At 42.7% G+C, this 16,438-nt stretch overlaps 1 protein-coding gene across 2 annotated transcripts in view; it reads right to left on the bottom strand.

The window, feature by feature from the left end:
- Positions 1-600: 600 nt before the first annotated feature.
- RAB3B (RAB3B, member RAS oncogene family) overlaps positions 601-16,438 on the bottom strand; it is a 68,127-nt gene continuing 52,289 nt past the window's right edge. For both annotated transcript variants that reach the window (XM_060623209.3, XM_081796426.1), the window contains exon 5: positions 601-5,941. In XM_060623209.3, coding sequence (XP_060479192.1) covers positions 5,754-5,941 — 188 coding nt within the window. In that variant the 3' untranslated portion in view covers positions 601-5,753. The remainder of the gene's footprint in view (positions 5,942-16,438) is intronic.

The following is a 16,438-nucleotide window of genomic DNA, read 5'->3' as shown; positions in this document are numbered from 1 at the left end:
TGTGGACATGTTAAGTTTGAGCTATGGAGATGTCTACTGGGCACTTACGTACACATGTCATTACCAAATACTTGGCATCTAAAGCTGCAGAACTAGATGAGGGCTTCAAGGAAGATAGTACAGCTACAGCAGGGGGCTCAACTATTATTTCTTTTTAAGATTTTGTTTTTATGTAATCTCTACACCCAGAATGGGGCTTGAACTTACAACCCCGAGATCAAGAGTTGCATGCTATACTAACTGAGCCAGCCAGGTGTCCCTCAACTGTTCTTCGAATAATCCTTTATGCATATAATGAATCCTTCTGCTGGGCTTCCAGCCAGGAATCTCAGATGGGAATCACAACCATTATTACCGTTAATCCCACAGAATGAGAAGCCAGATTCATCCTCCAGGGAGCAGCTAAGAAGTAATAAAATGAACAGTGAAATAGGCTTCAAAACCCCATGCAGATGTGTTGTCATTCCTCCAGAGTAGACCCTTCGGACAACCAAACAAATGGTGAGATTGCCCTGCTGTAAACCATTTTGACATTTCTCTTTGGGGATAGCAGGTTTTAAGACCTAGGGAAATTTACCAGACTTGGTTTCATAAGACTTAGTGTTGCTTTCTTTGGTGGGTTGAAAAAATGGCCAAAGTATTTTGCAGCTCCTCCTATCAAGAGATGGCATCTCTTTCTCCACACCTTATACATGACTTGTATTAGTGGGACATTAGCGAACATGATACAGAGGCTTGAAAAGTACTTCTGCATTGGAGCTTGCCCTCTCATGCTGCTGGAAAAACTTCTGCCACCATGTGAACAAGCCTGGGCAGCTTCTGGAAGATGAAAACACATGCAGAGACATCAACCACCCTAGTCATGTCAGCTGGGACCTCAGGCATGTGAGTGAATTCATTCTAGGCCATCCAACCTCAGCAGGGAGAAACACCCAGCCAACCCATGGAATCATGAGAAATAAATGTTTGTTGTTTCAAGTCACTAAGTTTTGTAGTGGTTTGTTATGTCCCTCAGAAGACAATAATTAGCTCTGAACCAGGCAGTCTAAAGATATTTTGCAAGTACAGATATTCTTTCTCTCACCATTACTCTTTTGGAGGATTTGTTTGATCAATCATCAAAGGTTTGAACTGAAAGATGAAAGCTTGAGGAATGTAAAGCAATGGCCAGTGGGTAATGGAGGTGTTTGGGGGTCAGTGGAGTCTTCCTAGGATTCCTGAAACAGCTCCACAAATATGATTCAAGTTTTCCAGTTGTGTTCTCATAGAATGATGTATCTTTCCTTCAGAGCACTTTGTAATTATATCTGGGTATTTTACAATGTCTAGACTAAACCACAAGCTACTGGACTATAAGCTTCATGAAGGCAAGGATTGTGTTTAATTTGCCATTGATTATATCCTGGCACATACTAGACACTAATTTATTGAATGAGTAAATGTGAATGAATAAATTTGAGTTTTGGGGATCCAGGCCTTCAAAAACATGACTTAACAATATTCACGTCTCATGGGCCAGTCTCTTGCATGCACTCCCAGGCATAGGCTGATCCTCCAACTGTGGCAGGTAATCAGGGGTAGTAGAGATGCAGAATCTGAAATCAGTGAGATTCCAGGACACCAATTACTCTAATTCCTTCTTACCCCAAACTATTGGCAAACAAAGTCAGACAAACATTCCTCAAGACACTCTAGAAAACTTGACACCCAAGCAAAGAGCTTTGGAGCGGCAGGTGATGTGAATGGGAAAGTCAGGTCTGGAGGATATTCATATCATTCTGTGGACATTACAAGGCTGCACTCACAAAGTAATCGTGAGAGCAAAGGATTCTCAGAGATAATTAAACAATCTCAATTGGGACATTGGAGTCGGTCACTACTACTACTCCTGAGACACAACTTGAAGAGAAAAATTGAATGAAAATGAGTCAGACAGAGGTGAATTCAAATGATACTACCAAGTGACTTAAACATGTTAACTTTCCCAAGGCTATGTTTCCTTGACTGCCAAATTGGGATAATATTTTAGAAACAGCACATCCATTTGACTATAGGTACCTTGTAGGCAGGCACAATTTGTTTTCATATATATTTATCTAGTGTTTAACAGTGCCAGACTCACAGTAGATACAGAATAGATAAATTTCTACCTAGAGATAACCCAAGATCTAGTCCTGACTCTATCACTAATACACTCTCAGAGTGACCTTAGGAAATTTCCTTTTCCCAGGACTGCAACCTTCCTCTTTGTAAAATGGGAAGCCTGGACAAGCTTTTCTCTAAACTCCTTCCAGATCTAATATTTGAGTCTGTGGCCATTTAGTACAGTCTACCCCATTGCTGCTCCCAGAAGTTAATTAATGCTACAGACTGAGGAGACAATAATAAGTCACGAATCACTTTGTATTTACAGATACACATGCATTTAAAACAGATTCTGTAAATAGCTACAATACTGTATTGCACATTTGGCCTACTTTTGCCTCTTTTGAGGTCAAGAGGTTTTTGTTTGTTTGTTTGTTTAGTCTTCCTTTATTTGGATTGTTAAGCAAGATGAAAACCGGGACAAGTTGCCACTAACACATATTATGCAGCTTGAACCTTGGTGGCTAATTGCACTATTACTGTGATTGATAAACACTGCACTGTAATCGGCTGGAAGCTCCTGGCTTCCATGTGGCAGAAATGAGGTCACAGAGCAGGTCTGGGGGACTGCCATCTAGCAAGCAGCTCTGTTGGTCTGTTGCCCAGTAGGTTTGCCATTATCACATTCAACTCTTGATTCTATCTGTTGTGAAGATGATTGCTCTCTTAAACTAGCTCCTGACTTTTAAAGAATTTAACAATTTTTAAGTAGAAATTTCACTATTTGCCTGGATATCCAGTATGAGAGAAAAGATTGTTGGATATATGTACTAAAATATCCAAAGGTCACAAGGAGCTCAGTCTGAAATCCTAGTGCTAGGGTAGATGGGTGTTACTGCCCAGAAAAATAGTGATTATCTCTGACCTGTATTGACTTAGCAGTATAAAAAGCACATCAAGAATCACTGCCTGTAAAGGGATCACATTTGTCCATGGTTGAAGAAGTTAATCAAGTCACTCCTGCAAAATGCTCCATTGCTGGAGGCTGCTTAAAGCATTGCTTGAGAGGTAGGTAAGAATTTCCTGACAGAGACAGATACAGGGACTTGGTCCTGAAAAACATTGGACAATTTTCGCTCAGGCCCTTGGGACCTGATTGCCTCAGAGACTGACTCCTTTCCAGAAGCATTAGATATCCATCATCTTGGATTAGTCTTAATAGTTGAGTAATTTGTTAACAGATTAGAGACATAAGTCTTTTCTCCAGTGGACTCTGAATCTGATGGCCTTGGGATTGAATCCTAACAGGGCTCTAATACTTCCTAGCTGTATCATCTTGGTCAAGTGTCTTAATCTTTTTGGGTCATAGTTTATCTATAAAAAACATCATATAGAATGTGATAAAGAGCACAGACCTTAGAATCTACTGCCTGGATTTGAACCCCAGCTCTACTATTTACTCGTTATGTGACCTTAGGCAAGCTAAAGAACCTTTTTGTATCTTACTTAACCTCATCTTTAAATGAGGTTGATTATAGTGCATCCCTCACAAAGATATTGAGAAGATAAGTTAATATATGTACAGTGCTCGGAACAATGTTTAGTACAGAGTAAGCATGACCTCAGTGTTAGCTACAATGACATTGGGGTGATAATCCTCATCTCTCAGGTTCATTTTGCAGATCAACTGAAATGATAAAAGTGAAAAAAAGAGTCACAGAATTATTAGTGCTAGAAGAGACCTTAAAGATTACCCAAATAACCTCCACATTTTATGGGTGGGAAATCAAGACTCAGAGATGGAGTGATTGGTCCAGAGTCACACTTGATTTAAGGGCAGAGTCCAGGTCTCCTGATTCCAAGTCCAAGTCCAAAAGCTCTATCCTCTGCATCACATCAAAGAAAGCAACATCTCCACAGGGAGGACTCTGGGGGGTCCTCTTATGCAGTCATTGGACCTATGCTAGTTAAGGTACTTTCCTAGGATAACGAACTGCATTTGGAATGGACAAAAAACTTGAGAGAGACTCTCCCCCTTCCCCCACCAACTTCTGAGGTGGCATGTTAGTGAAGGGGGAAGTGGGGATTCGGGCTAGGGCTGGGAGGAAAGATTTTTCAAGAATCAGTGCTAGTTCCATGACATTATTTCAGCTAAAAACCAAACATGTGCCATGTCTAAACAAGCTAGAATCCACTCCATTTGTTTCTGGTGTCAAAGGTTTTCATGTGGTTTTGATTTTGGTTTTGGTTTTTCCTTTTACTCATTATGTGACTAATTAAGCAGCTTTAATTAAGCAGCTTTCCCTAGGAATGGTTTCACATCCTCTCTTCAGTGGAAACTAAGATTTCACTCCCAGGAAGGTGAGTTTGGGATTGGGACCTCTGAGTTCAGTTTTCCCAATTTTTTCAGGGTCATGCCCCCTAGATTTATTCTGCCTTAAATTACATTTCCCAGTTGTACTACTCAGCAGTGATTGAAAGATGGGTTGGAGGAAAGGGCAGTTTGGAGGGAAGACACCATGAAGAACAGCAGAACTATCTGACTTGGAGAAAAGGAGAGGTCATGATTTCTGTTCTCAAATTATCTGAGGGTGTCAAGGGGCAGAGACTGTGAGGTCTCTGACAGCAGAGCTGGTACAAATGGGGTAAAAAGAAGAATTGCCAGGGCACAGATTTCAGCCTAAAGCAAGGAAAACTTTCAATTATGAGAGTTGCCCAAAGATGGTATGGACAACGAACTCCCATCCCTGCCTAGAAGGTATGCTTTAGAAGAAAGAGATTTGGTTGTGAGGTCTGACAGCCACTTATCAGAGATGTGAAGACTGGAATTGACTAGTCATACCAGGTAACTCTAAATATTTCAAATTCTGGGAGTCTAAAAAACAAAGACCAATTTCATGGAGTTCCCACAGTTAAGAATCACCTGGAAAGCAGCAAAATCAGAAAGTCATGACCTGTTCCTTTATCTTGCCTGTAATTCTCTTTTCTTTCTCTTTCTCTTTCTCGAGCTCACTCGTCTACTCTTTAATATAGCAGGAACCTTTGACATTTTGCAGGCAATAATCTTTTCTTTTAAATGTATTTCTGGCTTAGCCTTTGCTCCTTCAGCATCATTAGAGAGTCTGAGCTCTCTGGAGATTAGCTCTGGCCTGTCACCACAGCAACTGCCCAGGCCCTGTGGGCATCCATGGTAATAGGCATAGGGCTTTGAGAGGAAGCCCCACAGGGAGTCTGATATGAAACAAGCATGTTGTGTATGAGGAGGTTTTCTTTAATAGGATTAGCTGTGTAGGTTGGCCTCACTTACCTAGTTGGCCAGGCCTGAAAAGTGTGCATGTGTCAAATTTTGGTCAAAGGAGGAAATCTTATTTTAAAGGCAGAAAAGAGACTCGCTCTCCACGTCCCTGAAGTGAATCCCCTTTGTAAGATTGAGTCTTCTTTTGTAAAGTGAACCTTAACCCATGCCATGACCTGGTTGTTGGTTTGGGGCTGGGTGTCTGCAAGGGAGGCCATCTGCAGAGAATTCGAGGGGCATGCTTCCACCTCCACTGCAGGCAAAGAACAGCAGCAACTCAGCTTGCTTGGGGCTGGGGGTGGACAGAGTGTAATGCAGGAAGCAGAGTGGGTGTGGGGTTACAAGAAGGGGAAATCGGGAGGGTGGGCCTTGTCTAACATGAGCAGTTCTGCTGCAGCAGCGGTGGGGTGTCTGAGAGACGGGTGTTCTTGGAGGTGCCCAACACAGAGGGGTCTGTGTCCAGCGAATCAGACATCTTGTCACAAATGGCATCTACCAGGCGCTCGAAAGCCTGCCTCACACTGATGTTCTCCTTGGCGCTGGCTTCAAAGAAGTCAAACCCTAAGGAGAGAAGACAGAAAGTAGTAAGGATTTTTCCCTTCCTTTGTATGCCCCCTGGCCAGAACACTCCGAATTAATACAGCTGGTGCTAAGGAATGAAGTGAGGAGGCCTAATTCCATGGCAGGGGATTCTGCTTTAAAGAAATGGTACAGGGCAGGGGCATTACCCGCACGGGTTTTACAGTCAGTCAGATCCTGGTTCTACCACTGGTCAGCTGTATTATCCCCAGCAAGTCACGTATTCTCTTTATAAATCAAGTCCCTGGTTTATAAATTGTGTTAATTTTACCTAACTCATTAAACAAGATAATGCATGTAAAGTATATAGCCCTGTGCCTGACACAGAGTGGGGGTCACTAGGTGTTTTCTGAAAGAGTGAATACTTCAATATGTGTACACAGCACTTCACAGTGTTCCAATCCATTATTTTGTCTGATCCTCATGTTACCCCTGGGAGGAGGAGTATTTGGGCAGACCCCTCCATTTCACTAGTGCAGACACTGTGGCTTAGAGAAATAAGCTGACTTGCCCAAGATAAATAGAGGCACCAGTTAAAGAAGCCCAAGCTTTGACCTTTTTCACTAGGGCTTTTCTTCCTCTTTCCCTTGCCTTTCAGTCACCTCACAGCCTAGCCCTCTGGGATCTGGAAGGCACCCCAAGATCCACACCAAATAAAGCTTCATTTGCCCTTTCCGCCCCAGACCCACTGGCTTATCTCTACTCCATGAGGTTCCTCCTCCCTGAATTCCCCTGGACTTTCTCTATAGCTCTGCCTCCCACACAAACCCAACAGAAGGCACATGGAAGGCTGCACTTGAAGCATAAAATATTCTTGTCTGTTTGGTACCTTGAGATCTTTAGTGACACTTTCTGTGACAAGGAACAGAACTTGATTGTCCCAAGAGACACAAGAAAGTCCCTCCTGATTCAGACAAAGTGGCTACTTCCCAGCTGAGGAATTCTGACCAGGTTGGTGGCAGTTCTTAGAAGTAAAAGCCTCCTTCTCTATAGGTCCCTGACCCAGTCTCCTCCCTCCTATTTGTCCAAGGAACTTCCTCTTTCCTTTCCTTTCAGGTCCATCTTTATTTCTTCTCAAAACTTCTCTCTTCCCTTGTTTTCATGTCTCTCCTTCTTTTCCCTTATGTTCCTCACACTTTCTCCTTTGGATTCTTTATATTTATTGAGCACCCACTATATGTCAGACACGATGCCAGGAGCTTTGGAACTATTATCTTACTGTGGGTAAATATAATCATCTTTAATTTATAAATGAGAAAATGAAGGCTTCAAGAGATTGCATAACTCACACAAGGTCACGGGACTATATTAGTGGAAATTGGGTTTAAATCTGGGTTTGGCTAGCTCCAAAGTTCATACACAGTCTTGTCTCCTACTTCTTCTCTTTCTCTTCTTTCCATCTTTATTTCTTTTCTTCCTTCCTTCCTTCTTTTTAAAAAAAAATGTTTATTTATTTATTTTGACAGAGAGAGTGTGTGTGCAAGCAGAGGAGGGGCCAAGAGAGAGAGGGAGAAAGAGAATCCCAAGCAGGCTCTGCACTGTAAGCACAGAGCCCAATGCAGGGCTTGAACCCACAAACTGTGAGATCATGACCTGAACCAAAATCAAGAGCCAGATGCTCAACAGAGTGAGTCACCCAGGTACCCCTCCTTACTTCCTTCTCTCTTTTCTTTCCTTTTCCTTTTCTTTCTCCTTTCTCCCTTCCCTCCCTCCCTTCCTCCCTCCCTTCCTCCCTCCCTTCCTTCCTTCCTTCCTTCCTTCCTTCCTTCCTTCCTTCCTTCCTGACTATGCCTTTCTCTTCTTTACAAGTCTCTTTGGCCTTTGCCTTTATCTGACTATTACCCCGTCTGAATCTGGGCAAGTCACTTTATCTCTGTGAATCACTTAGCCTCTCTGAGTCTCAGACTCCTCAGTTGTCAAATAGGAATAGCTACAGTGTGTTCCTGCTGAGAACAGCTGGGAGAATTAAGTGAGAGGAGAGATAAACTGGTGTACGAAGTTGCCTGTTAGAATAACAGTTTCTTTCCTTCTACTTTCATCTGCTCCTCTCACCTCCTCTTCATCCTGTTCTCCTTCTTTTATTGTCTTTTCCCACAAAGGAGGGGCTCTCTTTTCTCCCCACTTCCTACTCCCTATTATCCCACTGTAGACTGAAGGACTGAAGCCCCCAGGTACAAACAAGCCTCCTCTTCCTCCACCATCTCAGCTTGAAGGCACTCCCAGCTCCTTCCAGGCCTCCTTTGGTTGACAGTCTCTCAGTGGCCCTTTTCCCAACCTGAGAAAGGCAAGCAGCAGGAGTGCGTGCTAACCATCGACTTGTGATAAAGAAGGAGTTGGCTGCTGGCTCATTATCTTCAGGCTACAGAAACCCAGTCAGCTTCAGAGACCCTCCAGCATGTAACTTTTCCTTAATGAGTATCATAAAAATTGACTCTCTGGCCTTTGACTGGCTTATCACAAGTGATAGTTTTTGGAGAAGAGGGGGGAGCATATTGCTTGCCTAGGAAAGGGGCAAACAGGTAAAGAAGTAAATAGGCTTTAACTATTAGTTTGGATGAAGATGAGGACCCAGTTCAAGGCCAGGGCACAAATCATTTCTGAGGAATTGGCACTGAGGGGAGGACATGTCATGTTGTACAGGTGGGCAGTGGGAAGAGGCCCAGGAGTCATATAACCCGGATTTGATTATAGTCCCTGTCAGGTACTGGCTGTATGACCTTGGGCAAGTTGCCCAACCTCTCTCAGCCTCTATTTCTTTATCTGTAGAATGGGTTGAATATTACCTACCTCATAGTGAGGTAATAAGAATTAAATGCACATAAGTATGTGAAATGATTGGCATATGGAATACATGTTAATTCCCTTTTCCTTATATTCCTAGTTCACTTTAGTCCCAGCTTCCTTGCACCCAGGGCCTTTAGGGAAATCTTCTTTCTCCTAATCACTCAGGGTCAATCAATAAACCAGTCTTTACTGAACATTGACTTTGTGCCAGGCTCATGTTGAGAGCCAGGGACAAAAGGAGACCAAATCTAATTGTGGAAAAGATACATTAATCAGAGCCCTTATGTATGCATAGTCTATAACAGTTCACAAATACAATTTTATTTTTTTAAGTTTTATTATTTGAGAGAGAGAGAGAGAGAGAGAAAGAAAGAGAATATGAATCCCAAGCAGGCTCCACGCTGTCAGCACAGAGCCCAACACAGGGCTCCATCTCACGAACCCTGAGATCATGACCTGAGCCAAAATCAAGGGTCAGATGCTCAACTGACTGAGCCACCCAGGTGCCCCCAAAATATAATTTTAAAACAACCTTGTGAGCGGGGTGGGGGGCAAGGCAGGGGTTATTACTTGTAAGTTACAGACAGGAAAACCTAGACTTGGGGATGCGGTATAAGCTAGGGCTCTATCCCTTATGCCCCTTTGTCTCGCTCTCAGTTGGAATAGTGACTGAACACTATATAACATTTCTAACCCAAGTAGAGCAAACCAGAGGCTGTGCAGGAATGCAGTGGAGAGAGAGAGTGGCATGGGAAGAGAGCAGGAGGAGGCTTCCAGAAGTTAGTGGAAAGAGGAATCTTTGAGGCTACAACTGAGCAAAACTCTTCACCTAACTAACTTTTCATTCTTTCAGGCTCAGCTTAGATACAGCCTCTTATACAGCTATAGCACATGTTACCCTGCATGGTAGAAGTCCATTTGACAAGAAGGTCCCTGAGCAGGGACTATGCCATTCATCTGAGCCCCAGAAATAGCCAAAGGTATAGGTGTTTGGTGAGTGCTGGTTGATGAAGAGATGACTGAAGGAGGGGGGAAGCATGGAGAATGTGCTTGAGAGGATGTGGACAGTAGGGGTCATAAAAGTCAGCTCAACATGCACGATGACACTTGGGTGAATCGGTAGTTCTTACCCTTAAGGAGCTCCTAGTCTAGTGTGAGAGACAGACACACTGACAGTATTACCATGATAAATGCTGGAATGATGGGAAGCAAGGGGATTAGCAGGACACAAGAGGAGGCACCTAACTGTCCTGGGGGGCCAGGGAAGGCTTCTTGGAGAAGCTGATTCCTACACAGATATCAACTAGATAAAGACAGGTGATTGTGAATGTATGTGTGAGCACATTTGTGTGTACTACACCAGGCAGGGGAAGCAGCATGAGCACAGATAATGGGCAAAAACAGCATTGGTATATGCCAGAGTGACCATAGTAGTTTGTTATCATTAGAGCAGAAAGCTCAAAGTGATGACAGATGAGACAGTAAGTCTCATGGAGACTCATGGAGGGCTCATGTGTCATGCCAAAGAGACGCTGTCACTGTCATTTTAAAGGTACCCAAGGTGTGGGAACTCTGATTTGAGTAACCAGCTCATGGCCTTAGCCAGCTCATGGGTCTCTTTCCCTAGCAGGACCATTCCAAATTCACATCCATCCAATTACTGTCAGGCTTCTGGAAGGCTCTTCATTAGCAGGCCCAGATGGTAACCTTTCCCTCAGATTCATTAGTAAGGATTCTCAGGAGCTGAGAACCTAGTGAGGTCAGAAAGATGACAACCAATTAATCAGACTAGCCCTCAGTACTTTCTTCCCTCTAATTGGCTTCACAACAATATTTCTTCTATCTTTAATAGGGCCCAAGTCTTAGCTGAATCTGAGATAATCCACATCCCCCCAGGATCATGTTTACCTATCCTGCCCAAAGGTAGCTGTCATAGACCCAGACTCTACAGTTTGTCCACACTGCCTGCTTCTGAGTTTGACCTCAGAATCCTATTCAAAAACTCATAACCAACTGAACTTACCTCTCCTCATCCTGACACTGCCCTAGAACACTTCTCCACTTTTATGTTCAAATACCTTCTCTACCTCCCTCTGATACCTCCCATCTCTGTCATGTATCAATCTTCAATTCATGACCTGCTGGCCATTGATAATTTGGCAAGTGACTCACTGTGTTCCTTTATGCCCAGGGTTGTTCTCATTCTCAGGAACTTTGGGTTTCATGTGGTCAATTCATCTAACACCCTTAATTTCTCAATCATCTCATTTACAGCGACCTTCTCTTTCATTTTGTTCAGCTATGCTTCTGTCCTATTTTGACTTGGACTTGTGTAACTGGGACTGAAAGAGGCCTAATTAATGCAATACCCAGACTCATTGGCTTAACATCCAAGATTTTTCGTGGCTTGGCCTCTATCTACTTCCCTGGCTCCATCTTCCTGGCACACACCATGCTCCAGAGATATGAACACTCTCTCATTTGGTGCCATTACTCATGCTATTACTCTCTAGCTCCTACTCCTAGTTACTTTCATTATTCAACTGTGGAATTACCTTTCTCTTCTCACCCCACCTCCACCACTTAGAACATACAATGTACCTCTCCCCTGTTCTCCCATAGTACCTTACACAATTGTTTCCATCAGATTCCAACAGCAAAATGGGAACTATTCTTAACATTTAAACTAGAGGAAATTGGTTATATAAGAGACAGAAGAACAAAGAGGCCAATAAGAATAGTGAGGAAACCAGACATTATCACCGACAAATAAAACAAACCTACTACTAAGGCCAAAGGAAGCTAGAGCCAGGAAAGCAGGAGCCAAAGAAGAGGAGTAGCCTCTACTTGAGGAGTCATCCAAGGTGGGGAGAGGGAATATACAGGTTTCCCTTTTCCCCATCTCTAATCACCTGCCTATGTCTCTCCTTGGCTAAAGGCATCCAAAAGCCACTGTCACAGGAACCTGGGAAACACAGCCTGCAAATGTCAACCCCTGGGATGGGAGTGGGGGACGGGTTGTTTGCAGGAGAGACAGCAGAAGAGTGAAGAATGATATCAAACAGGCTAAGGACTGACACAGCCATCTACCCAAAGGATGTTGAAATTACCTCTCTACTATTTTGTTTCCCTAGTCAATTGGCATCTTGAAGGCAGGGTAAAGGCAGGTGTTCACTTCTGTGTCCCCAGCATCCATCATGTGTTAGACAACTGTGGCAGATTATTCACTGCCCTCTCTGTACAGGATTTGGCATATCCACCCATTGGCAAGTGCTTTGAAGAACCTCCTTGTGGGAGGATTATATCTTTCTGTTTCATTGACATCAAATTTGATCATGTAACTTGCTTTGGCCAACAGATGTGGGCATTCCGAGTCCCAACAGAAGATTTAAGAGCCTTTGTGTGGTTTAGCCATCCCAGATTAGACCCCAGAGTAGGAAAACACATGGAACAGATTCACAGCTGACTTGCAGCTAGCATATGTGAGAAATAAACCTTTATTATCTAAGCTCCTGACTCGAGTTATGTGTTACCACAACAGAATCTAAAGAAATCTCACTAACACTGTGACTAAGGGTAGAAATTTGAAGAGAAACAGTGGCCAGCTTTTGGGAAAACACCACTGGATGATGATATAATGGGAACATTAGGATTTTTAGTCCAAAGCCTGAGTTTGAGTACTGGGCCTACCACCTGATACCTGCGTGGCTTAGAAAAGTTACAGAATCTTTAAATGAAAAAATAAAGAGACAGAAGTGAGTGGCACAGCTCATTGTGTGCAAGAAAACACAACTTTGGATTCAGCTTCTTCATCAGTATCATGGAGCTGATGATAATGACATTTTCCAGGCTAGGAGTGAGGATGAGGGTCACAGAAAATTGTTGTGAAAGCACCTTGTAAACTGTAAGTCACTGCATCAAAGTTAGTTACTATCAATGTCAGGTCTTTCTCTGCAACGAGGCTCTGTGGTGCAGGTTTCAACTGTTCATCCCAATTCAAAAAACAAACAAATAAACAAGCCCATTTAACAGGCACCTAAAATAAGCAAGGCAATGTACAAAGGTCTGTGAGGTCTGAGTGATAAGTAGGTATTGTGTGAACTGAAATCATGGAATCAAAGAGAAGGGATAGAGCCAAATGGACCTTCCCATTCAACTAACCCAAATCTCCTATTTTTCAGATGGGTAAACTGAGACCCAGAGACAGGAGACAAGATGCTCAAGATCATATAGCAAGTTAGTGGCAGAAACAGGATAACACCCTCAGCCTCCAACTCCTACTCTGGTGCTTTTCACACTAAACTTTGCTGGAGTGAGTGTATGTGTGTGTTCTAAGACCGCATTGTAAATGAGTCTCTCCCTCCCTTGTAAGCAGAAGTGCGTTTTTCTCTTTTACTATCCTCTCTGGGCTCTGGCCAGGTCCATTTGCATTCAGATCCAGAGAAGGGACAAGATGTCCCTTTCTGAGGGGCACAGGAGGGAAGAGGCCCCAAAATGCCATGCTTCTCACAATAGGAGTCCCTGAAACTGCTCCATACTCCCAAAATCCACTTGTCACAGTCTCACCCATGTCCCAGGAACTTCGAGGATACTGATAGCCTGCTGCTACTCACAGCTTTAATAAAAGCTAGCAGCTGGCCATATCACTAGATTGGCCTAGTGAGCTAAGAAAAGCTAAGGGAAAGGGAGTCCTGAAGAGGAATCCCATCGAGCAGCGAGTGGCACTACTATGGTGGCAAACAGACCACTGAAACTCAATTGCTGGCATAGCAGAGATAGGACTGAAGTGAGAATGAGGAAGGCTGAGCATCCACCCTCACTGTTCCCAAATCTGATCACATCCTTGCAAAATTCTTAACATGATCCACAGGATCCTTCATGACTTGGCCCTTGCCTACCTCTCCACTCTCACCTCACACTACTCCCCCCTTGATTGTTCAGTCCCTACGGTATGGCCTTCTTTCAATATCATGAGTGCTTCAAGCTTTACCCCACAGTAGGACTATTCTTGATCTGGAACATGGTCCTCTGCCTCCGTGCCCTGCCCCCGCCCCCACCACACACTCACTCACACCCACTCTTTGCTTAACTTTTTCTCATCTTTTAGTTCTCAGCTTCAGTGTTACTTTCTCGGAAGATCTTGACTCTCCAGTCTAAAATTAAGTTTCTCTGTTTCACTCTCTTCATAGCACTTGTAACTTATGTTACATTTATCTGCCCACCATTCCTTCTTTTAGGGAACCACTATTTTTAAACAGTTGTGGTGGCACTATAGGTCATAATACCCGCCTCCCCCAGCCATTGGAACAGGCACGTGACTCACAGGTGGCCAATCATAGTCTTCCCTAAGATTGAAGGGAGAGAGAAGAGAAGGCCTTTTTTTTTTTTTTTTTTTTCCCCAGGAGTTGAGAAGATATGAATCTGGAGCTTCCATCACCCATCTGACTCCCCATGCAGAGTTTGCCTGGAGAAGGAGGGAGGCTGAAGGGATAAACAAAATTGAGAAATGGAAAGGGCAGTTGAATCCTGGGTCTAGTGAACTGTGCAGCTACATGAGCTAATAAGCTATTTTTTTTTAATGAAAGCTAGTTTGATTTGGGATTTTATCACTTGCCATAACAAGAGTCCTAACTCATGTAGAACATATCACAATTTTTAACAGCTTTATTGAGATATAATTCACATACCATTCAATTTGTCTATTTACAACATTTTAAATTATATATTTATTTGTATAATTATTTATTGTCCCCTTCCCATTAGTTCCATGACAGTAAGGATCATAGCTGTTTTGTTCACTATTATATGCCAAATGCTAAAATAGAACCTAGCTCAGAGTTAAGTGCTCAATGAATAAGTGAATAAATGTATGAATGAATGAATGAATATCTACCCTATGCTGGATCCTTAGGATAATGACCCAAATTAGACATAACCTGGTTGCTCTCAAGGTCTAGCAAGAGAAATAGATGTCCAATATGCAAATACTGGTAAGTAATGGAGGAAAACTCGGGAAATTGTACAGGACAGACGTGGTTTAACTTTACTGCCCAAATAGGACTAATTCATTAAGACTCTCTTTAAATGCCTTCCTACACCCTACGCTAAGAATTAATCTTACTTCCATCTATGTTCCTATATAAATTTGATAGATCTAAACTAACCCCACTATCTCTTAACTTGAGCAAATTATTTAACCCCTCTGAACTTCATTTTTCAGAGTATTGGACATACCCTATAGTACCTACTTTGAAGGGTTATAGTGAGAATTAGATGAATTACTATACAGCATTTCATATAACACCTAGATCAATATATATATCACCTATTATTACCATATTTAGTGATAATACATGGTACCATATATAGTGAGGTTAAGTAGTTAGGAGCACAGGGTATGGAGCCAGACCACTGCTAGGGTTCAAATTCTGACACAACCTGTTACTAGCTGTGTGACCTTAAGCAAGTTACTCAATTTCTCTGTGCCTTAGTTTTCTCCTCTGTTTAAAAAAACAAAAACAAAATAAAACAAAACACCTAACACAACTTAGAGATAAGAGAAGCACATATGTCAGAGAGTTCTAGGGGGATTAAATTAAGTGAGTAATACTTTAAAACACTTAGAATAGTGCCTGGCACATGGTAAACACCTAATAAATATTTAACCAGCTCGCTTTTTAAAAATCTTAGTCCTAAGGGCTTGGCATGCTGGTTATTTTTTTTCCAAATACAAAACTACCTCATCTTTTAAAACTTGGTCTAAGGTCTTGACGTACTGATTTTTTTCCCTTTTTTTCTTTTCTTTTCTTTCTTTCTTTCTTTCTTTCTTTCTTTCTTTCTTTCTTTCTTCTTTTTATTAAATAGGCTTCATGCCCAGCATGGAGCCCAACGTGGGACTTGAATTCATGACCCTGAGATTAAGACCTGAGCTGAGATCAAGAGTCAGATGCTTAACCAACTAAGCCACCCAGGCACCTCTATATTTTTTTCAAATACATATCAAAGTATATACATAAAATCATCTTGCACACTTCCAATGGCATAAGTCTCTTTGGGAAATGCTAGACTCACACAGCCAACAATTTATAGTACCCTGAACACACAGTGCTGTTCTTTGCCTTTGCCAGTGTTACTCCCCTGAAATGTCCTGGCTTCTCCTCCTCACTTGGCTGCTCCTACTTGTCTTCAAGACTCAGCTTGGGCATCATGTTCTCTGATCCCCGCTGAGTTAGGTACCTCCTCTGTACCCCTACAACCCCCAGCACATTCCTCTATCACAACACTGATCACTTGGGGTATCACTCTTTCTGTCCTTCAGACCAGGGAATGTGTATCCTATTTCACAGCACAGTACCTGGCATAAAGTAGGCGCTCAGAAAGTCTTAATTGGATTGAAGTAAAATGAAGTAGCCAAATACTTAACATAATAAAATTTAATCAAAACATATTTCTGCAGTGTCTACTCAGAGCCAGGCCATATAGTAGGCACTGTGGGCACAAAAATAAACTAGACTCATTTCCCGTCCTCACAGAACTTTAGGGAGATGGACAAGTAAACAAGTGCACCCAAGTGCGATAGGGACTGTGACTGCTGTGTGTCTGAGGTACATTGGGTAGAGGCAAGAGGAAAAGAGCTCTGGGGGCCAGGAAGGGCTTTATAGAAGATGTGAAGCTTGAGCTGCTTTGAAAAGTGAG

Source organism: Panthera onca, chromosome C1, assembly GCF_046562875.1.
Source record: "Panthera onca isolate mPanOnc1 chromosome C1, mPanOnc1 haplotype 2, whole genome shotgun sequence".
NCBI lineage: Eukaryota > Metazoa > Chordata > Mammalia > Carnivora > Felidae > Panthera > Panthera onca.
The sequence above is the reverse complement of the archived record's forward strand: the minus strand, read 5'-3'. Positions and strand labels throughout refer to the sequence as shown.